The sequence below is a fragment of the Eschrichtius robustus genome, chromosome 6, assembly GCF_028021215.1.
Source record: "Eschrichtius robustus isolate mEscRob2 chromosome 6, mEscRob2.pri, whole genome shotgun sequence".
Lineage (NCBI taxonomy): Eukaryota > Metazoa > Chordata > Mammalia > Artiodactyla > Eschrichtiidae > Eschrichtius > Eschrichtius robustus.
This window is the reverse complement of record NC_090829.1, coordinates 75,719,721-75,744,429: the sequence shown is the minus strand read 5'-3', so window position 1 is coordinate 75,744,429 and position 24,709 is coordinate 75,719,721. Positions and strand designations below refer to the sequence as shown.

The following is a 24,709-nucleotide window of genomic DNA, read 5'->3' as shown; positions in this document are numbered from 1 at the left end:
CAGCAACGAAGACCCAACGCAGCCAAAAATAAATAAATATATTTTAAAAAAAGGGGGGGAATCATATAATCATCTAACAGATGCAGAAAAAATATCGATGAAGTTATACATCTATTCATAGTTTAAAAAAATCTCAACAAACTAAAAAGAAAACTTCTTCCACCTAATAAATAAAGATCACCTAAGAAAAATCTAGCTAAAACAATTCTTAATGGTGAAAAGCTGAATGCAGTCCCGTAAAGATCAGGAAAAAAGCAAAGATGTCTACTTTTACCACTTCTATTCAACACGGTACTGGAGGCCTAGTCAATACAATAAGGAAGAAAAAAGAAGTTAGCTTGGAAAGGAAGATGTAAAATTTATGGATAATAGGGACTGTGAATAAACCTAAGGAATCTTACTAGAACTAATAGGTGCATATAACAAGATCACAGAATACATGGTCAATATAAAAAGAATCAACTGCATTTCTATATACCAGTCATAAACAATTACACACTGAAAATTTTTTGAACACACAGCAACGAAGACCCAACGCAGCCATAAACAAACAAATAAATAAATAAATTTATATTAAAAAAAATACAGCGATCAAGAGTAATACTGATGCAGGAGGGAAATCCAAAAGGGAGGGGATATATGTATATGTATGGCTGATTCATTTTGCTGTGCAGTAGAAGCTAACACAACATTGTAAAGCAACTATACTCCAATAAAAATTAATTTAAAATAAAAGAGTAATACTAATGGAAAGACAGACACTAGATCAAACAAAATGAAAACAGAAGAGAAATAGTTTAACTTCTATAAAAATGTACCCAAAAGAAAAGAAAAAAGACTTGCACAACAATGTTCATAGCAGCTTTATCCATAAAGGTTGAAAACTAGAGATAATAAATAACCATAAAGAAGGAAATAAATAAACAAAATTTTAGGATAATAAAACAACAGAATGTTAATCAACAATGAAAAGGGATGAACTACTTATACACCCAACCAACATGAAAAACTGCAAAAACACTACGCTGAGCAAAAGAAGCTGGAGAAGAAATTTTAAAATACCTACTTCATTAGTGTGACAACTAAATAACCAAGCCATCATTCTCTTTCTAATGCAACTGAAAATTAATTTAAAATACATTACAATAGACTACTGCTTTGAGGTGTTCAGTACCAACACCTGCGAAATGAAACCCTTAATCAATCTCTAACTTGTGAGATTATACTATAACACAATAGGAATGCACACTTTGTAAAGATGAATGTTACTTTTTAATATACTTATCCACAGGAAAAGCAATTATTATTTTACATTGTTTCAGTTGCTCTTCAATTAGTAAGTAAAAACTATGTGAAAAATACTGCTATTTAGTTACAGCTATTTAGTTCTTTTTTTAAAATTTTATTTATTTATTTTCTTCGTTGCTGCACACAGGCTTTTTCTAGTTGCGGCAACTGGGGGCTGCTCTTCGTTGTGGTGCAAGGGCTTTTCATTGCAGTGGCTTCTCTTGTTGTGGAGCACGGGTTCTAGGAGTACGAGCTTCAGCAGTTGTGGCACTAGGGCTCAGTAGTTGTGGCTCGCGGGCTCTAGAGCGCAGGCTCAGTAGTTGTGGCACACAGGCTTAGTTGCTCCGCAGCATGTGGGACCAGGGCTCAAACCTGTGTCCCCTGCACTGGCAGGCGGATTCTTAACCACTGTGCCACCAGGGAAGTCCCTATTTAGTTCTATAGTAGAATTTTTTCAAATAAAATTGATATTCTATAGGGGAAAAAAAAAAAAAGAAGCTGGACACAAGAGTTACATATGATTCCATTCACATAAAGTTCTCAAAGGACAACACTAATCTATGATGGGGGGGAAAAAACCCACAACAACTGTTGTGGAGTGGACTGACCAGGAAGAAACACAAACTTTCTAGGATGATGAAAATATTCTGTACCTTGATGCCTTGTGGGTTATACAAGTTTATGCAGTTGTAAAAACTCTAAACTATAAACTAAGGATCTCACAGCATTTCAATTTAAACTTTTTCTCAATTAAAAAAAATTTCTTTCACTCAAAAAGTATCTGACTGCCTACCATAGCCCAGTTATTGAGAACACAAAGTTAAAATACAGGTTCCAGAAAAGAGACCTCATGGTCCTGCAGGCCAAGAAATGAAAAATAAGTTAGTTACTATAATGAAAATTACACAAAAGAAAGCTTTGAGAAGTGAAAAACGGTAGACTGCCAAACAAAGAATATTACAGGTATATACAACATGTACAGAAGTAATAGAAAAAATCATATTGGACCTGGGCAACTAATGTAATTTCAATGTACTTAAAAGTATGAAGCGGGGAGAGGGGCTTGAAGCACTGTACACAGGAGCTGGATAAGATAAGAAGGGACCTGATCACCCTTTCAGCCCAAGCAAAAGAATACATTTCAGCTGTTTAGCAATAAGAAACCTCTGAAAAAGTTTTGGTAGGGGAGTGATAAGTATAAATATCGTTTTAGAAAGATCACTATAGGAACCATCTGAAATACAGACTGGATAAGGCTCAGGCTACAATCAGTCCAATAAGAAAGCTATTGCGGGACTTCTCTGGTGCTGCAGTGGTTAACAATCTGCCTGCGAATGCAGGGGACACGGGTTTGAGCCCTGGTCTGGAAAGATCCCACATGCCACGGAGCAACTAAGCCCGTGCGCCACAACTACTGAGCCTGCACCCTAGAGCCCGCGAGCCACAACTACTGAGCCCGAGTGCCTAGAGCCTGTGTTCCGCAACAAGAGAAGCCACCGCGATGAGAAGCTCGCACACCACAATGAAGAGTAGCCCCTGCTCACCGCAACTAGAGAAAGCCCATGTGCAGCAATGAAGACCCAATGCAGCCAAAAATAAATAATAAATAAATCAATTTATTAAAAAAAAAAGCTATTGCAATCAATATACAACTTTACCCAACAACAGCAAAACGCTAATTCTTCTCAATCTCACATGGAGCATTCACCAAGACAGATGACATTCAGGGCCATAAAACACAACTTCCCAAATGTAAAAGAACAGATAATCATATAACAAACACTCTCAGACCACAACAGAACTAAACTAGATATCAGTAACAGAAAAATAGTTGGAAAATCCCCAAATGCTTGGATATTAAACAACATACTTCCAAATAACACATGAATCAAAGAAGAAGTCTCAGAAGAAATTAAAAGATAAAATGAACTAAATGAAAATAAAAATACAACTTATCAAAATGTGAGGGACACTGAAAGCAGTGCTTAGAGAGAAATTTATATCACTGAATGCTATATTAGAATGCCATTTCTATATATCAGAAAAGATCTAAATCAATCACCTAAACTTCCACCACTGAAAACGGGAGGGGCAGACGGCAAATTAAATCCAAAATAACAGAAGAAATCATAAAAATCAGAGCAGAAATCAATGAAACTGAAAACTGGAAATCAACAGAAAAAATCAAAAGCTAGTTCTCTATAAAATTAGTAAGTCTTTACTGGGGAGAGGTAAAAATGGGGAATTGGTGTTCAGTGGGTATAGAGATTCAGCTTTGCAAGATGAAACAGTTGTACAGTAGATCTAGAGATCTACTGTACAACAATGTGAGTATAGTTAACTGTATGCTGATACTGTATGTAATACCATATGCTTAAAAACTGTTAAGATACTTTTTTTAAAAAAAAGGCAGCAAGCCTATAGCCAGGCTAAGAAAAAAAGGTATAAATTACTGATATCAGAAATCAAAGTGGGGACATCACTACAGACCCCATAGACATTCAAAGGATAATAAAGGAATACTATGAACAACTCTATGCCCGCAAATTTGATAACCTAGATGAATTGAACCAATTCCTCGGAAGACACAATCTGTCAAAACTCACACAAGAAGAAACAGACAATCTGAATAGGTCTATAGCTATTAAAGAAATTGAATCAGTAATTAATAACCTTCCAAAAAAGAAAGTACCAGGCCCTACGGATTCACTGGTGAATTCCACCAAACATTCAAGGAAGAAATTATACCCGTTCTCTACAATCTCTCCCAGAAGACCAAAGCAGAGGGAATACTCCTAACTCATTCTATGAGGCCAGGATTACTCTAATATCCAAACCAGACAAAGATATTGCACGAAAAGAAAACTAGACCAATCTATCTCATGAACATAGATGCAAAAATCCTCAACAGCTATTAGTAATCTGAATCAAACAACGTGTAAAAAGAATTATACGCCACAACAAAGTGGAATTTCTTCCAGGTATGCAAGGCTGATTCAACCTTTAAAAATTAATTAGGGGCTTCCCTGGTGGCACAGTGGTTGAGAATCTGCCTGCCAATGCAGGGGACACGGGTTCGAGCCCTGGTCTGGGAGGATCCCACATGCCGCGGAGCAACTAGGCCTGTGAGCCACAACTACTGGAGCCTGCGCGTCTGGAGCCTATGCTCCCAACATAGGCCCGCGCACCGCGATGAAGAGTGGCTCCCGCTTGCTGCAACTAGAGAAAGCCCTTACACACAAACGGAGACCCAATGCAGCCAAAAATAAATAAAGAAATTCTCAAAAAAAAAAATTAATTAATGTAATCCATCACCATCAACAGGCTGAAAAAGGAAAAGGCTATTGCAATGGACTAGGTAAAAGTTGGTGAGCACATGTATTAGAACACAGCTGTAAGTAGTTATCCATTCATTCACACCATGTGCCAACACCTGGGACATAATAGAAAATAAGACAAAATTCATGCTCTCATACATAGATAGAGCCTACAATCTATCAGAGAGACAGACAGTGAACAAGTCCCTGTTGCAGGAACTACACCTAGAACAGACAGAAGTGGCAAGCTGATGATGATGAAGTTTTAACTAGGTTAAAAAACAGGGAGGGGCTATGACTGAGGGGAATATTACAAGTAGGATATACAAAGGTCCTAAAGCAAAAGAAAAAGCACAGTATATCAGAAGTACTGAAAGGATCCAGGTTTAATATCACATAAACAATAGAAGAGGATTACATTACAGTTGTAGTTTTGCTGGTCATCAGGTAAAAATAAAGATACAAGAAGGCAAAAAAAAACACTCAGCCTCCTTACCTTCGTGAGCCTCCCACACTCCCTGCCTGCATCAGCACCATGCTCAGGAAGGCCCTGCTCCTCTCTGCCTGGTTTGCCCTGGCTGTGACTTACCCCACACTACTCCCAGAATTCATCACTGACCTACAGTCAGTCAACCACTGTCCTACTACACTTGACCAGTGACCAAGATACAGAAACAACCATTGACTTGTATTTGGAGAACACACAGGCTTTTCGCATTACCTACTAATGTGGAATTAAACACCCTCAGCTGTGAGGAAGGAGTCACTAAGGCCAGAGTTGATTATGAGTCACTTCACACAGAAAACTCATGGAGTAAAGATTATGAAGATGTCACTGCTGGTTATTCCAAAGAGCCCGTGACTGAAGCACCAGATGAGCCCAGCATCTTCATGGGACGCAATGAGTCCAGCTGTTTTTGTTTTTTGTTAGAAAATGAAGCAATTCTCCATTAGCTGTGACCATCACTCTGCTAACCACAACTTTCTAAAAAGATTCTGAGCCTCTGAACAAGCCTACCATTCCATTATAGGAGCTTGAATAATTGCAAAGACTGTGAGACATAGGATGTACCCACTTGAGGAAAGAGTGGCAGAAATTGTACACAGACAGAAAAGGGGCATCTCGTAATCTCTTCACCATGTCCCATTTAATGTGGGCCCAATAAATGTTCATTTGAATTGAAAAAAAAAGAAGTTATGGGTGCCTACAAAAGAGTACCTTAGGTGATGACCTATGACATCCAGGGTAAACAGACTAAAGAGCTGATATCCTTTTTAAAGATAATGAAAAAAATAAAGATGGCAGGAACTGCCAAGAGTTACAGAATTTGAAGGAAAAACTCTCAAGTGTACAATCTTTTTCCAGCTGTGCTCCAGATTCAATCTTTCTACTCTTTAAGGAGAAATCCAGAAGTTGAAACAAAGTATCTTTTTAAATTAAGCACTTAAAATTTAATACACACACACACAAATTCAATACACAGTAATCCTGATAAATAAATAAATAAATGTTATCCAGAAAAGATAAGTTTCTGAAATGTATGTAATACCAAAACTTAATTTTGCCTTTTCAACTATGATTTTTACCAATATTTAGTATATCTATTTAATAATGCCCATTTGAACTATTTATATTCAGCCTTTAAACACTTTCTGAAATTTCTTCAATGACTTGTATCACTTAATACCAAATTAATTATGTTTCTAACTGTAAGTTTAATATCTTATAAAGGAATTACTTACAGGGACATTAAGTGCATACTGTAGTCCTTGAGGAAGTCTTTCATGTGTCTCCATCTGCTCTTCATCATTTTTCACTGTCTCCTCATGGACCATGAGTTCATCATGTGATATCATATCCTGTTGTCTCATTTCACTTTCTTGTAACACTTCATCTGCAGCAAGGATCTCCTGGTGAGGCATACTCCGATCTTGAAGAACTGACTCCTGCAGCTCTCCAGACACAGTAGACTGGCCAGACACTCCACCCATTACAACCATTGCCCTGGAAGACTGCATTTCGTCTATGCCGCCACATTTAAGAAATAATCCTTCCAGTTTGTCGTCAATGTTCATGCTTAAGTATAACTGCCTAGAAAGACCAAGTTTGGCAACAAAGCATAATAAATTAGTTTTATATGTCTACTTGAATTTTTTAAATTTCAAATTATGAAAGGTTCACACTATAATAAAAATGTTTTATTCATATAATTCAATATTGCCTCCAATTTAAAAATTACCATGATAAATTTCCAAAGGCTGGTAGAGTAAAACACAAATTTTTATTTCTGACATTAAGACACAAAATCCTAATCTATTTCATTATGAAAAATGAGCATAACATAAAGCAAATTGGGGGAAAGTATTTGTAACACCAGAAGGATCCACATCCTTTAATATACTAAAATGTCTTAAAAATAAAAAGAAATAACATTAAGAAATAAACTGAGAGAACAGTATCAGGCAAATCATAAAGAAAAATTAGAAATAGTCACTAAATATATAAAATAATATTCACTTACAGTAGTAATTAAAGAAATGAACATTAAAACCATATTTTATCCACCAAACTGATAATAACTCTTAAAAAATACATCTGAGGTTGAGGTGGCAGGAGAAAAAAAAAAAAAAGACACTCATCTACTGACAGTGGGAGTATATTAGTTCAACTATTTTCAAAGGTAATTTGGTACCATATATCAAAAGCCATAAAAATGCACATATTCTTTGAACTGGTGATTTTACTTTTAGGAACCTATCCTGATGAAATGAGAAATACATATAAAGATATGCATGGAAAATCACTACAGCAGTACTTCAATAGTGAAAAACTGGAATTACACTGCGTATTCAACAAAGGAAACTGGTTAAATTATATTCATACATATGTTTTAAAACTAGACTTCAGTAAATTTACTAAAAATCATTGAACTGTACACTTAGGATGGGTGAATTTTATTGTATATAAATTATATCTCAATGTTTTTCTTAAAAACAGAATCAGAAAAATGGCTATCCTTGGGTGAAGAGGCCGTTGATAGGAGGTAGGAAAAGGGGGGTGTCTGGAAACTGACAATGTTTTTCCTGAGTTGAATGCTGATTGCACAGGTGTGCTCACGTTGTAAAATTTTAAGATGTATATATCCGTGATATGCATACATTTCTGCCAGAATAAATAAATTCAAATTTACTGAATTTATACTTCAGTAAAAAGTTAAAGTCTGTTGGAATTCAAAAAATATCCATACAGTCAAAAAATATTCTTGAAAAATATTTGAAAATTTGGGGGAAAAGCCTGATATATTAAGGGAAATGTGTGTATAAATATGTGTTTGTACACAGATTTACTGAAAATGCTAACAATATTAATATTACCACTGGGTGGTGAAATTATCAGGTTTTTTTCATATTTACATTTATCTCTAATTTGAAAACTTCCTATAATAAAATTTTATTTCTTTCAAATGCTTTTAAATTTGTTAAAATGGAAAAAGTAGTATTTTCATTACTAATATATTCTTAAATAATTGCACATGATTAAATAAATTTAAGAGGTCATGATAAGAACTAGACACTATTAAATAATTACATTATCTTATTACATTATCTTATTTTTTCCATTATTACAGAAAAAACAGGCAACGTTAAATCTTCTAACTTTCAGTGCTGTAAATTCGCACTCCACTGTGTTACTTGAGGAACTAGCGTAACAATAATCATGAAATCCAAAGAAACTTCATCTCAAAGGATGTCAGAACATTGGTACTGTTTGTTTTTTATCAGATTGTGCAAAATAAACACACACACTCGCCCAACATGATGGGCCCACAATTAGTAAATGCATTAACTATGTTTCAGTTTAGTCAACTCTTTCCCAAATCAATCAGGTAGTAATGGTTACTACTTTGATCATAGCTTTCAGAGGTACAATAAATGATCAGTTAAATTCAAATACACTACTGAAATTTAAATCCTCTTTCATTTACTAAGGTTATCATCTAGGGAGAAAACTTTACTTAAATGCACAGCTCAAAAAACAGCTCATATAAACAGCAAAGTAAATAAAAATATAATTCATACTTGCTAACCTTGTCTTCCCTGGTACCAGGTAGTAATGTTAAGTCCAGAATACATACTGGACAAAGGAACAAGAACCTAATTTCTCTTTCCAAAATCTTTAAGTAGTCTAAAGGACAAACATTTAAAACATATCACCAAATAACTGTCCTCTTCAAATATTCTATTTATCACATTTCTAGAGAATAAACTATCCCCCAACTAAGTGAAATTTAAGTCTCTTAGGGTTAAAATTTGCTTATTTCTTTAGAAATCCTTACCAAATCAATTATATTCTTCTAATCTGTTTATTGTTTTCCTAAAGGATTTGGAAAGCCCCCAACTTAAGAGGGACGTATATATACACAAAGCCACCCTTTATTGCTGTGACATCTGCAATTGCCACATACATTATTATAAAAAAAAACAAACCACACCCTTGGGAGCTTTTAAAGAATACGGGAGAAGTAAAAGAAGTAGTTATTAAAAGAAGACATTAATAAAAGATATTAGACAAACTGACCCAGGACAGAACTTTTTTAAAAAAATTAGCTAAAGTTGAAACTGACTTACTAACCCAATGCAAGGTCTATATTTCCCTAAAGTAGTGGTCCTCATCTCCAATGTTTTTTGTCATGCACCTCATCAATTTTTTTAAATTTATCATATCCTAATACATGTATACTATTTAAAACTATACCTATAATACTGTGTTAATATGTAATATGCCTATTAAAATAAACATAAAAACATAATTTTTTAAAACTAACCTTATCCCTAACATCAGGCTGAAACAGTAAGTATTGAGGAAGTCAAAGGACTTTGGAGAGAGAGAATATCTGGGGGAAAAAAGGCAGGTTTGCAAAAAAGTGCCAGAATGAGGGATTTGGAACAGGAAGATACCACACCTCAATATACAGGTAGTAAATAAAACGGGAAGTGGAAATACTGTTAACGAAGGCAAACTTGACCTCCTCGAAAATTTTCTCGAAAACAGGCCATATATACGGAAAAAGGAATCGCTCTGCCTTTGTTACATATGGTTTCTTATTCCTATGACCCCAAATGAAGCCATATATTTCAAATTACTGGCTAGCCTAAAAACTGTTCTTGAGACAATTTCCCTTAAATACCAGAAACTACTAAGATTTCAACACAGATTTCAATATCAATGAACACTGCTTTGACAAGGTTTTAAAGTTAGTTTTGGAAAATCTGCCAGAATGAAAACTGCATGTACCACTGAGCCAGCAACCTCACTGCCAGGAGTATATACAATCCTATGTATGTGCTTAGTCATAAAAATTAACCAAAGATGTATGTACAAGGATGTCTGCTGCGACCTTTTAATGGAAAAAGATTGGAAACAACCTAAGCATCCACTAATAGAAGACTTGTTAAATTAATTATGATTCAACCATACACTGGAATACACACAGCCACTAAAGTGAATGAGGTAGTTATATGTGCTGGGTAAAAAGTTTTCCAAGATATATTAAGTGGAAAAAAAAAAATCAAGAAGAAGATACATAGACAAATAAGTGAGCCCCACTTGTATCACACACCTCAACCAGCTTCTGGGCAGAGTAAGCTGGACAGGAAATAAACAAGGCTCTCAAACAAAAAAAGTTAATTTCACTAAGCCCATGGTAAATGGGAAAAGGACAAAGCTACCCTAAGAAAAATGATAAAGAAAAGTATGTTTTTTATTGTCCTTGAAGCTCTCTTATATGCACTTACTATCTTTAACTTTCCCCCCTGTAGCTCCTACATGATCTATGTCAAAGCTCTTATGTGCTTCTCTGCACATTCAAAAACCCAAATACAGCAAAAGGTCCCATGCTCAAAAGTTAACACAGGCTACTTCCCTTCGCTAATTTCAATATTTTCAGGGAGGATCAGCTGAGTGTAAAGAAAGGAAACTGATGTTATCAATCTGCACTAACATGTGAATATTTAAATGTCTCTTCCTGCTAAACCTTCAAAAAGCCAACTGTTTTTTGACCCAAATATCTATACAATTAATGGAAATTCAGGAGTTAGGAATATTACACAGGAGAGAGAAAAAAAGAAAGAATGCTTAAGTCATGTCACTTACATGAAAGGCTGCTCTGGAAGAAAAAAAGAAATAAACAACTAATCTGCATTCCCAGGAGCCTCTGTCAAATGGGGAAAAGGAAGGACTAGGTGGAGTAATAAGCAATAAGCCACCCTGAGCTCCTTGTAATGACCCATTATTCTGCAACTGAAGGAAGCTTGGGCAGCTGACAAAGAATATAAAATCGCAGAGCTGTTATGATCCAAGACAGGACGGACAGTGATGTTCTAGAACTAACTGAGCTAAAGGTAAGACGGCACTCCTTCTGGAGTTACCCAGAACAGAGATTGCTAAAAACTAGAACTTAGTAAGAGAGGGAGGGAAGGAAGGGGCCCACTTCAGGCCAATTTCTCTGAAATCCCCCTTTAGCAGATTACTTCAAACGCTGAGTTCTTTTCCCCCTTCCAAGTTTTGTTCTTCCCTCATCTCCATCCCTCTGCCAGAGAAGCTAGAAGGTATAGTAAAAGGGATATTGAGGGGACCACAATTCAGCTTTCTGCTCCATTCAATTCTCCCTCTCCCACACACACTCCCACCATCCTTTTGTACTGAAAAATGTTTGGTTCAGCTGTGTAAAAGTAATCCAAATTGCAGCCGATTAAGAAATCCCTAGTCATTTAAGCCTAATGGCAATGCAGTACTTAAAGAGAATATAAATTATCAGCCATCACTTTCTCCTGCCTTCCAGAAAAGACGGTTGACTCTTCTTGTTGGACCTTCTAATTTAATGCTTCTAATCAACTGCGTGCAAGCAATTAGAAACTATGCTTTATAGATTTGTATAAGCTGAAATAGAGTAAATAAGCTTTGAGTCAGGGCTTTTAATAAGGAGTTAAATACATGGGCATTTGAGACAAGTATTTTCTCAGCTGAGGGGACTGTCTGGGCTTGTTTTCAGAGGACAAAGTTAACAGAAGCATAATATATGAACAAATTGGGCATTACTACTCATTTTTGATCAACTATACAATGCTTACTGCGTTTTTTATGGGAATTCTATAAATTAAAATGGGAATTCAACTTAAAAATTCTATAAATTATGGGAATTCAACTTAAAAATGCTTACTGAGTTTTTTATGGGAATTCTATGCAATTAATGAGGAAAATGTCTTTCCAAATTTATGAATAGTGTTGAGTCTATATTATAAGATTCAGAGATTATCATAACCTGGAGAAGAAAGACAACTAACATGTGTTGAGGATCTACCAGATGTAAGACACTATGCTGGGCACACTGATATGTTACTTCACTTAATATTTACAGTAACACTCAAGACAGTAATAGTAGATCCCCATTTAACAGACGAAGAAACTGGAGTTTACCCAAAGTCACAAAGCTAGCATGTAAACTGGGATTTGAAAACAGACTTACCTGGTTTAATGCACTTTTTACCATACCGTACCACCTCCGTCTTGAAAAGGCCCTGGACACTAAGAACTCGTTGAACTCATTCTCTTCTCACCCACCCACTCTGAAGCCACCCTGTCACCACTGCTTGGCTTGGTAAAGCAATCCTTAGTTGGCTACTCCCATCTCATGGCTACCATGGGAGAATCCTGTGTGACACAGAATCCCTTTTCTCCTTCAGCATGCATAGACACCTTCCACAATTCCTATTTTCCACTTCTACCTATTATTCACAGCTCAGTAAATTTCTCCTCGTTCTTTTTTCATGGGTTCACATATACCCCCTTAATCCTTCCATTCTTTCTTCAAACCTTTACCAAGTTACTTTAGGAAAATCTCTCTTTCTTTTTCCTTTACTTTCCCATTTTCACTTGGAAATCAAAAAAATAATCCTAAATATGGCTGATAAATGTAGGAGCTATGCTAAAGATATACCTGTATCAAAGAAAAGAGGACTGTAAGTTTTAAAGTGAAAACAGATTTGAAGGCTTGTGCCATAATCCTCTAATATTCTTGAAAGCACCTACGTTCCCCTTCAGAATGTACGTGACTATTGATCTGCCACTTTATCACCTTTAATTAAATCTGCATTCAGGTGTGAAAGAAAATATCTCACTTAAAGAGACTGCTTTTCTGTTTTATTTATTGAGTTTGGCTGTAATATTATTTTCCATCAACATTTATTGAATAATGTAAAACTTCAACTAAATGAGTCAAAACAGATTATAGTTGGCAAGCTTAGGAACCTAAACATCATTCTTTTCTATAAAAATAGTAATTTCCAACTCAAAATCTTCTCCCAAATCAATAATACCCTGCCTTGTACCAGAACCCATTCAACCTATAAAGAAACTTCACTCATAGGCAAAAGAGAAGTACTCAAAGGAACCTGAAACAGATTAAAAAAAAAAAAAAAAAAAGCTAGATTTCACAAATTACTTCTGATTCAAAGTATTTTCAACAAACTCCTTGCTGTCTGGAGGATGCCAGTTACATTAATTTGGATATTAATATTTCTAACCTATGTAGTCAGTGAGAAATTACACCTTACAAATATCAGCATTAGAAATACAAATATCAATCAGCCTCAAGATCAAATTGGTACTACAAAGAAACCCATGATCAAAACGGATTTAACAATTTGCCATTTGTCATTCCTCAGAAGTTTTCTATTCCCTCTCATCCTTCAAAAGTATAGTTTTGATCTAAGCAAAAACTGCTTCATCTCTAATTTAGAAACAAAATCTAGCTCTTACCTAGGGATATTCTTCATTAAGAAACCCCTTCAGATACACCTTTGTATAACTACCATTTTGCATCTATAAAGCATATTTTGTAAACTATGCCCTTTGACTTTTAAATTGTTACTATTCAAAACATCCTAATAGGAGCATCATTTACAATAATGGCAACTAGACAAAATGGCCTTTTTTATTAGTGCTAGCAACAATAAAAGATGTTTAATAAGAGAATTTACAGACTAAGATAAATCACTTTATACAATATGACAACTAAATAAAAACCTGTGATCGTCTTTTAACCACAGAAAAATAATTTATAAATATTTAAGCCAAAGTTAACAGGCATCTCTATATGCCCAATGCCCTGCTCAAATAAAGCAGAATCTAAGCATATTCTCCATTCCAAATACTCATCACCAGTCTTCTAAAACAATGTAACAAGAAATTAGTGGTATTTAGAAATGGTAAGACATCAAATTTATGGCAACTGTTTGTTGAGAAACAGCTATATTTTATCTTAAAAAGGAGAGGGAAAGGGAAAAGGTCCAAGCAAAACAGAACCCTACAGTCTGCTAGATCTAGTTGTTTCATCCATCTCATTTTATGCCAATACCAATAATTCAAATATTCATATTAAAAATACTCTATTAGGAAGCTATAAAATTTCTACAGTTTTGTATAATAAAAGAAACATTAAAAATACTTCTTAAACTTCCCTATGCACTAAGCTATTTTTAATATGTACTATATAATAACCAAGACTCATTCCAAAACAGAAAAGTGTTAACTATTTAAATCAAAATTTTAATTTTTAAACATTGGATAAATACTCTCACTTAACAGTACAAACCCTATTTGTGAAGTACAATAAAACTAAAAATGCGTTTGTTGCCTTCAATGCCAAAAACACCGAAAATGTCTTATAACCATTTATTAATAAAGTTAAATCAATAGGCCTAATATAAATACTCGATACAAGTATACAAAATTTACCGAAACTGTTATCTCAAGTCTCAAAAAACAAGGTACCTAGGTTAATATATGTTGATATTGACATAAAATATGATGGAAAACTGACAACTAATTTCCAACCCTTTAATAAATTCTCTAATAGAAACATACAATATTTGATACTTGTTTCAAAATACAGTATTTACAACAGGCCAAGAACCATATAATGTAATTACAATGAAATATTTTTCATCTACAAAAATATAAAGTATATAATCTTTGGGAATAAGTTGTTCTGATGAGATCTAAACATTTAGAATAATAGATTTTTTAGAGTTAGAAGGAACCAGTTACAATCATTTAGCTTTATGTGTAGCTAAAAAGATCCTCTCACCCAAGCCCCTCATCCTTGCCTTAAGACTCTAAAACGTTAAACAAACCATTTCAACCTAATGACAGTGAAACAAAATGAGGAATTATCTCAAAAGTCACTTTTAAGACCTTATTCTACCTTATGACATCAAGACAGCAGTATTTAATCAAAGAACCATGATGACTATTCACAAAACTAAAATTGTCTCAGAACTCAAATAAGAACAATTTCCAAAGCATTGTCACAGGCCAAGAGTTAATATGTCTTAAGACAATAAAACTTATATTTTAATGTTAGTCCAACCAGATAAATGGAAAGTAAATCTGACAAACCCTAATGTGACAGACAACTAGCTGTCCCCCCAGATTCTGTTCTCTCCTTCTTGCCCAATAATAAAATATTAAGTGAGACACACAATGACCTAGGTAAGACTCATTTTCCAGCCTCCCATGCAGTTGGTTGTGGTCATGCAACAGTTAAAGCCGATGGGACATGAGTAGAAATGATATACACAACTCTCCTAAAAGGAAAAGAAAATGTTCTTCCCTTTTCCCTCTTTCTATTGGCAGACATGATGGTAACCCTCCTGGACCACAAGATAGAAGCCACATGTTAAGAATAGCAAAGCAAGACAAAGAAGCCTAGGTTATGATGACTCTGGAGCATCCAAACAATCCTGATATTGTTTATATGGACTTTTCAAATAAATATAAATGTATTTCTACCTTTTTAAGCACCTGTCACAATAGACAAGTCTAAATTTTAACTAATATACTTAATATAAATGATTATTAAAATTACCTACATGACTGCTTCCTTATATTAGCATAGGCAAACATACAATATGTACAAAGGTACAGTAACATATGCTTTTTCACATTTAAAAAATTATATGCCAAACACCATTAAATTTGATTAATAGGTCTAATTTCCCCACATATGAAAATAGTTCCCCTGGAAATCCTGGAAAATTTAATTTGGGTATGTTATGTGTTTATGACAGGTGAGTGAAAAATGCAATAAACCCTGCTGAGGAAAAGGGTTAAAGAAGGAAACACCTTCCCACTTAAATTTCACCTAAGATTACATAATAAGCTACACATATTTTCCTGGGCTAAACTTAAAACCCAAAGCTATATCATTACTCATCAATTTTCTCTTAACACTGTTTTCTCAAGAAAAATATTAAATCCCAAGTTTCTTCCAGATATAAATAAATACTACAACATAAAGAAACTATTATACAAACTTAACATGAAATTCTAGCAGCCAAAAAAAGGTTTCATATTTGAAAATTTTACTTATTCGTGATTATGAAAAATAAGTATTTAAGTTACCTGAGACTAACGTAAAAATGAAGACTTCAAGGAAGGGAATGCTGTAGAGTTGAAAAAGAAATCATGGTTGAGTTTCTACCTTTCATAGGCTTCAGAGACCCTCAATACCATTCAAACACTTATGCCATCCAATTCCTACAAAAAAAAAATAAAAATAAAACACAACAAACAAAACACATTACTTACGGAGACAAAAATACTGTACAAATATAACATGGACAAACTGGAATGCATAATGAAGTGATCACTCTTTGTAAATAGTAAGCTATGCCTGAATAACCAGTGCAATGACTTCTTTTTAAATCTGAAACTGGGAAAATACAATAGTGATAAGTAGTAACTGTGAAATAACCCTGGCCTTGTAAAGAATAATTTGCCTAGATCTGGAGTGTACAACTTCAGAGACATGGGATATTGAAGGAAATTCAGAAGGTTACAGACCTACACGTTTACAAAAGAGAAATCAGTGATTAAAAACTCACTTAATAACATTATTTTTATCTGCTTTGCAAAGGCTATGAAGTGAAGAGAGAAGCAAACACAACTCTAGGCCTTAAAAATAACAAACAGAACTAGTTCTGTACAGAATATACATGTATTCACAATAGAAAGGATTACAGTTGTAAAATCATACTAAATACCTACAGAAATATGATCACCAAGGTCATCTTTGACTAGAAAAGCTGACAAAAATGGGAATAATCATAGGGAGACTGTGTTCCATACCCAAAAAAATTAAAATGAAAAACATAAGCTATACAAAAGAAGAAAATTTCCTGTCAGTGAATATTTCTGAACATAGTAACAGACTAAAGAGTTTATGGAGTTTCCGACCATAGAGGTTTTTAAGAATATTACATTCCTACCTATTAAGAATAATTTGTATTTACTCCTCCACAGAAAGCTTGGAGACCAGATGATATGACACATCTTATGATTTTATATCAGTTTTTACAGTAGTGCAAAGGTAATAAGAATAGTCTTTCTCACCTAAAAAATACCAGTAATAAGTCTATCTTTGTACTTCAGAAAGTATAATACATTCACTTTTTAAAACATTTCAACACTGTATCCATATTTTTTAAAAGTTTAAATTCTGATGGAACTATTTACCCCTCAGTATCCTTTCATTTCAGAATTTTCCTGCATATTCACACATGTCTACTTTTGCAGATGAACTCTTGCTCAAAAAAAACATTTTTTTTTCACTAGGACTGTGTCATATATAAATAAATAGCAAAATGTCAACAGTAACAATAACCTGGGCAGGCAGGGAGGGGGGAGCCACAATCTGAAATTACTCCAATATGTTATCTAAAATGCCCAGTTTTCAACAACAAATTATAAGGTGTACCAAAAAAAAGAAAGAAAGAAAAGAAAAATGTGACCCACGTTAATGAAAAATAGCAATCACGACAAACAGTTTCTGAGCATCCCCAGATGTTGGTTTAAGCAAAGATTTCAAAACATTTATTATAGACATGTTAAAAAAGAACCCACCTTTAACTTTTTTTTGATTATGAAAACAATCAACAGATGAGAAATTCTCAATAAGGGTACAGAATTTATGTAAAAGAACCACATGGAAATTCTGAAGTTGAAAAGTATAATAACTAAAACAAAAAATTTACTACAGGATTCAAGATGGTAGAAGAAAATAGATGACCTTGAAGATATATCAGTAGAAACTATCCAATCTGAAGAACAGTGAGGAAAAAAAATTGAAGAAAACTAAACAGAGCCTCAGAGAACAACTTATCAACATTTCTGGAGTTCCAGAGGAGAGAAAGGGCAGGGAAAAAAAATTTTTTTTAATAAACCACCACCAGAAAATTTTCGAAATTTGATTTTTTAGAAGAAAGCAAATCTATGGGTCTTAGAAGTTCAATGAATCTCATGGAGAATAATTACAAAGAGACACACCTAGACACATCATAGCCAAACTGTTAAAAACAAACACAAGGAGAAAAATCATGCAAGCATAAAGAGAAAAATTAATCAGCATGTGCAGGGAACCACAATACGATTAACAACTGACTTTCAATCAGAAACAACAGAGGCCAGAAGACAGTGGGATCACATTCTCAAAGTGCTGAAAGAAAACACCTGTCAATCAAGAAGGCAGCAAAACTACCGTTCAAAAATGAAGGCATAATAAACAAAGTCTCAGATGAACAAAGACTGAGAGAATTTTTTGCAGACCTGCCATACAAGAAATACTAAAGGAAGTCCGTCAAGTTGAAAGGAAATGACACCAGACTTAAATACACAGGAAGAAAAGAGCACCAGAAATGGTAAATAGGTGGGTTAAACTAAAAAACTCTATAAAATACATTTTTCCCATTTCTTCTCTTAACATCTTTAAAAAACATAAGAATCTATAAAGCAATGGTTATAACACTGTATTGCTGGGTTTATAGCATATATATGGATGTAATATACATATATAACAGTTGTGGCACAATAGAGGAAGGAGAAAATGGAGCTATACTGGAGCAAAGTTCCTATATTTTACTGATACTGACTTAGTGTTAATATTAAGCAAACTGTTAAAATGTATAATGTAAACACCATAGCAATCACAAAGAAAGTATCTTAAATTATATTTAGAAAAGACATCAATAGAGTAATTAATATGGCACACTAAAAAACATTTAACACAAAAGAAGGCAGCAAAGGAAGCACAGAGAAACAAAAACCATAAGAGACATATTATAAAACAAATGGCAAATGTAAATCCAACCATGACCATAATTAAATATGAATGTCTAGACAGCCCAATGGAAAGGCAGAGACTGTCAGATTGGACAAAAACAAGATTCAACTATGTGCTGTCAACAAGAGACACACTTTAAATTCAAGACTGAAAGTAAAAAGATTCGGAACAAGGATATATATACTATGGAAAGAGTAACCATAAGAGAGATGGCATGGTTATATTAGTATTAGACAAAATAGATTTTAAGACAAATATTACTGGAAATGAAGAAAGATATTTCAAAATGACAGTCAATAAATTAGGAAAATATTATAATAATTATAAACCCTAAAATAATGAAGAGCCCTAAAAAAATAAAATAATAACTAACATTATTGAAAAGAAAAATAGAAAATTCAACAATTAGCATTGGAGATTTCAATACCCCACTCTAAGCAATTGACAGAATAACTATACAGCAAATTAACAAACATATAGAAAACCTGAACCACACTCTCAACCAACTATACCTAGAGTTGGCATATAGAAAACTCCAGCAAACAACAGAATACATATTGTTGTCAGGTACACACTCTCCAGGACAGACCAAATGCTAGGCCACTAAACAAGCCTCATAAATGTAAAAGGAATGAAGTCACACAAAGTATGTTCTCCAACCATAACAGAATTAAAGTAGATATCAACTAAGTTAGAAACCGGAAAATTCTCAAGTGTTTGAAAATTAAACTTCACAATTCTGAATAACATATGGGTCAAAAAAGAAATTAAAAGAGATGTTAGAGAATATTTTTAACTGAATGAAAACAAAAACAAACACATCAAAATCAATGGGATGCAGCTCAAGCAGTACTTAGAAGGAATTATATAACTTTAAGTATACTGAAAAAAAGAGGAGCCTCAAATCAATGACATGAGCCTCCACTTTAATAAATCAGAAAAGGAGTAAACTAGGGGACTTCCCTGGTGGTCCAGTGGTAAATAATCCACCTTCCAATGTAGGGGACGTGGGTTTGATCCCTCGTCAGGGGAACTAGGTTGCAGGGTAGAACATGCTGCAGGGCAGCTAAGCCCGTGTGCAACAACTACTGAGCTCGTGCACCTCAACTGGAAAGCCCGCGTGCAGCAAACTACAGAGCCCACGCACTCTGGAGCCCACACGCCACAACTACAGAGCTCACGTGTCCTGGAGCCTGCGCGCCACAACTAGAGAAGAGAAAAAACCTGCACGCCACAACTAGAAAGAAGTCCACAGACCACAAGGAAAGATCCCGCACGCCTCAACGAAGATCCCACATGCTGCAACTAAGACCCGATGCAGCCATAAATAATTAATTAATCAATTAATTAATTAAAATATTTTTTTAAAAGAAAAAGAGCCAACTAAACCCTAAAGCAAGCTGAAAAATATATTGAAAATTTAGAGCAGAAGTAAATAAAATACAAAACAGGAAGATAGAGAATAACTTGTTTTTTAAAAAAAGATCCAAAAAATTTACAAACTTTTAGGAAGACTGACCAACAACAAAGAGAAAAAACACAAATTACCAAAATTAGGAATGAAAGAAGGGATATTACCCCTGACCTCACAAAAATTAAAAGAATTATACGGGAAGGAATATTATAAACAGATATATGCCAACAAATTAAACAACTTTTATGAAATTCCTAAAAAGACATATATTACTGACACATGAACTAATGAAAGAGGAAACAGAAAAATCTGAATATAACAAACTGAGTTAGTATTTAAAATCTGCCCACAAAGAAATGGCCTCACTGATGAATTCCATCAAATATTTTAAGGGGGAAACACCAATCCTTCACAAACTCCTTCACAAAACAGAGGAAGAGTGTACATTTTGCAACTCAATCTATAAAGCCAGAGTTTCTTTGATATAAAGACATCACATGAAAACTACACTCCAATGTCTCTCATAAACATAGATACAATATCCTTACAAAATATTAGTAAACTGAATCTAGCAACAGATAAAAAAAGGCCTATATATACACCAAGACCAAGTAATATTTACCCCATGAAGGCAATGGTGGTTTAACATCTGAAAATCAATTAATGTAATACACCATGTTAAGAGACTAAAGGACAAAAACCACATGGTTATCTCAATAAACAAAGAAGAATTTGACAAAATTCAACACTTACTCATGATAAAAAAAATCTCAACAAACTAAGACTAGAAGAGAACTTCCTCAAACTGATAAAAGGTATCTACAAAAAAAAACAAAAACAAAAAACTAACATCATGCTTACTGGTTAAACACTGAATGCTTTCCTCCTGAAAATCAGGATGTCCATTTTCACCACTTCTATTCAACATTGTACTAAAGGTTCTAGCTAGTAACACAGAGCAGGCAAAATCAATCAATCAACCAACCAACCAACCAAGCAATCAATCAATCAAGTAATGGCATCTAGATTAGAAAAGACGAAATAAAACTGTCTTTATTCTCTAGCGATGCGATCTTGTATATAGAAATTTCCCAATGAATCCACAAAAGAGCTATAAGAACGAATAAACAAGTTCAGCAAGGCCACCGCCACTGAGAACTGATAAACAAGTTCAGCAAGGGCACAAGATATTAGATCAATAAAGAAAAATCAATTATATTTCTATAGTGAAATGACAGCTTTATATCACATCTTCCTATTAAAAATTTGAGCTGAGGGCTTCCCTAGTGGCACAGTGGTTAAGAATCCACCTGCCAATGCAAGGGACACGGGTTCGAGCCCTGGTCCGGAAGATCCCATGTGCCACGGAGCAACTAAGCCTGTGTGCCACAACTACTGAGCTTGCACTCTAGGGCCCGCGAGCCACAACTACTGAAGCCCGTGCACCTAGAGCCCGTGTTCCACAACAAGAGAAGCCACCACGATGAGAAGCCCGCGCACCACAAAGAAGAGTAGCCCCCACTCGCCGCAACTAGAGAATGCCTGTGCGCAGCAACAAAGAGCCAATGCAGCCAAAAATAAATAAATAAAATAGATACAACATTAAAGAAATAAAAAATGTTTAAAAAAAAAATCTGAATTGATTCAAATTTTCTGTCTTATCCCTCAGTAGAGTTTTAAAATTTTTTTCAAGTAGATTTCTCCCAGGTATTTTATCTTTTTAGTTGTTACTGTGAATGTATACCTCTTCTTCCTTTATTAGCCCTAATTTTACTGTTTGTATTAAAAAATCATTTATGTATAATTGATTTCATAAGCAGTTCCTTTACTGAATTCTCAGTACAAAAAACAAGCAGGCAGATGAACTGAACTGATTTCAGGAACAGACCCCCCCCCATCCAAAAAAAAAAAACATGGAAATTCAGTATATGATAAATGTGGCATTTCAAATATGTAGAAAAGAAATGCATCATTCAATAATGGGAATGAGGACAAATGGTAAGCCATCTGGAAAAAAGTAAAGCTGATTTCTACATTTATTGCTTATACCAAATATATTCAATATAAATCAAGATTTTAAACAATTTAAACCATAAAAAGTAACAGAAAACCCATATAACTTTTCAAGTTCACTGAATCTAAAACTACCAAGCTAAAACTACCAATCATAAGAAACACAACTAATTTTGTCACTTAGAAAAAAACAATGCCAAACCATGACAAGCCAACAATTCACGTCATTCAGAGATGTTATAATGTGGAGGGAAAAACGAGTCCTACAATCAGTGGGGGAGACCTTTTAAACCTTACACAGGAAACCCCACCCCCACCCCAGCCCTGAAGAAAAAGATCACTAAATTCAATCATACAAAATTAAAACTTCAACAAGGCGAAAACAAAATCAAAAGATAAGCAAAACCTGAGTAAAAACCATCTGCCTAATGCATGACCAAACAGATAACTGAAAATATATATATAGCCAATAATAATGGGGAAAAAAATGCTGAAACTCACAATGAAATTTTGAAAAGCAATACTAAACAACAAAAAACTGACAAATACTAAAAGTTTGACAGTAGCTAGTATTATCAAAGAGATAAACAGATTCCCATTTTCCCAGACTACTGATGTTGGGGTAATCTTTTTAGTTGGGCAATTCAGCCACCAAATTATTAAATGTACACACTTCTTGACCCAACAATTTTTCCTTTAGGAATTTATACTACAAATATATTTTTAAATAATATGTGCAAAGATGTATCCAAGAATATTCACTATATTCCCATTTATTACTGCAAAAAAACTTAACCTAAATATCCATAAATAGGAGTCTAGTTAAAATAATTACGGTACATCCAAATATAGGAATACTACACAGAATGAAATAAGAAGGAATGATATGCAAAGATACAGAAGCTAACAACAAAAAAGACATGCTGCTAATAAACAACATGTATGGTGTGATCTCATTTTTATAAAAATTATGTAAATATAGGTATACATATAAATTTCTGCATATATAATGGAAAATGTCTGTAATGACACACACACACACACGCACAAATGTTAACAGTAAATGGGAATAAGAAAAGACTTTTAAAAATTTTTTACATTATAAGATTCTCTACTGCATAAGTGTATATTCCTCTTATAATAAACCTGGGTAAGAAGTGAGAAGTGTTTAACAAAATCTTAAAATATGGCCACTAAAACTGCTAATAATTTCACACCTTCGCTTTAAAAGAGTTCTCAAAACAAATAAAATTTATGAGAATCTTTGAATTTTTATGATCATTAATAATGACATGAGAATATGTGCCATTGACAAATGTGTAAATACCCTGAAAACTGTGAAATATTTAATTTTCTTTCACTTTGTTTGAAAGATAAAAGCACAGGTCTAATATATGTACCAACATAGCCCAACAAGACAGGAGAGGATCATGGTTCTTCCTAAAATAAGGGAACCTGGGCCTAAAAAAGAGAAATGCAAGTAATCTTGTTAAGTGAGAAAAGATAACGGTCTTCATACAGAACTAATAACATTAATTCTTTCCAATGTATAGATGTTCATATCTGTATATAGTGATATCATGCTATGTATATGTAATATTCACGCTATATATAAGCAAGTATAAAAGAAAAAGGGAATGTCCAGTAAATGCAGAGTACTACCCAACAGCTGTGATAGGTATGTTCATGTTCAAGTATATGGGCATCTATCACAGGTAAAAATTAGAGGTTGAGTAAAACAGCGCTGGATTACCTCTACAAAATAGGTCAGGCAAATGCCCATCCCGCCAGATCACTTGGCCGAATTTCCAAGCTGTTGATTCCTCCCTCTATCCTATAAAAGTACAAAAATACAGGTTATGCCCCCCCAAAAATCAGGATTAGACATATTCTTAAAGTCAGGTAAAATAGGTATATCAAAATGTGCTAAATCTGACAAAATTCTTTCCACGGTAGATACTCTTGGATTAAATAAAATTTCTTCACTTAGAACACTTAGTTCAACTGTAATGACCCATCAGTGCTGAATGATATCATGAAGAAAAGAAATGACCCAGACACTAACTGGACTTTTCCAAATTTAACTTCTAGCTGAGGATTAGGATTTCTTTAAAATCAGGGTAATAAACTAGAATTATCATAAACAACTTAAAATAGGAAGGAAGGCACAAAATGTATTTCACTAAAATCATATGTTGATGTTCTCAATTACTCAAATAGTACTAGTTCCTGTTAAAATCCCAGAGTAACATTTCCCTGAGCTCAAAGTCTAATTATTTTAAGAATATAGTTTTTGAAAATACAAAAATGTTAAGTATTTAAAATTTTCAAGGCAAAGATATTTAATAATGTTAAAATGGTCCATAAATATTTTTTTAATGTCTATTCAACAGAGACTAATACAGAAAATTAACACTCCATGTTGGTATTGCATTGATATTGGACATATATAATTTTCTTCCTGCAACTGGGATATGTTTTCCTGGTATATGAAATGG

The 24,709-nt window shown here is 34.1% G+C and overlaps 1 protein-coding gene across 3 annotated transcripts in view; it reads right to left on the bottom strand.

Moving 5' to 3' along the window:
- The window catches only part of ZNF148 (zinc finger protein 148), a 122,148-nt gene that overhangs the window by 66,603 nt on the left and 30,836 nt on the right, over positions 1–24,709 (bottom strand). For 2 of the 3 annotated variants that reach the window (XM_068546577.1, XM_068546578.1), the window contains exons 2-4: positions 23,965–24,045; positions 16,069–16,203; positions 6,348–6,696 (exon numbers count right to left, since the gene is read on the bottom strand). In XM_068546577.1, coding sequence (XP_068402678.1) covers positions 6,348–6,680 — 333 coding nt within the window. In that variant the 5' untranslated portion in view covers positions 6,681–6,696; positions 16,069–16,203; positions 23,965–24,045. The remainder of the gene's footprint in view (positions 1–6,347; positions 6,697–16,068; positions 16,204–23,964; positions 24,046–24,709) is intronic. The other variant, XM_068546579.1, reaches the window with a different exon arrangement.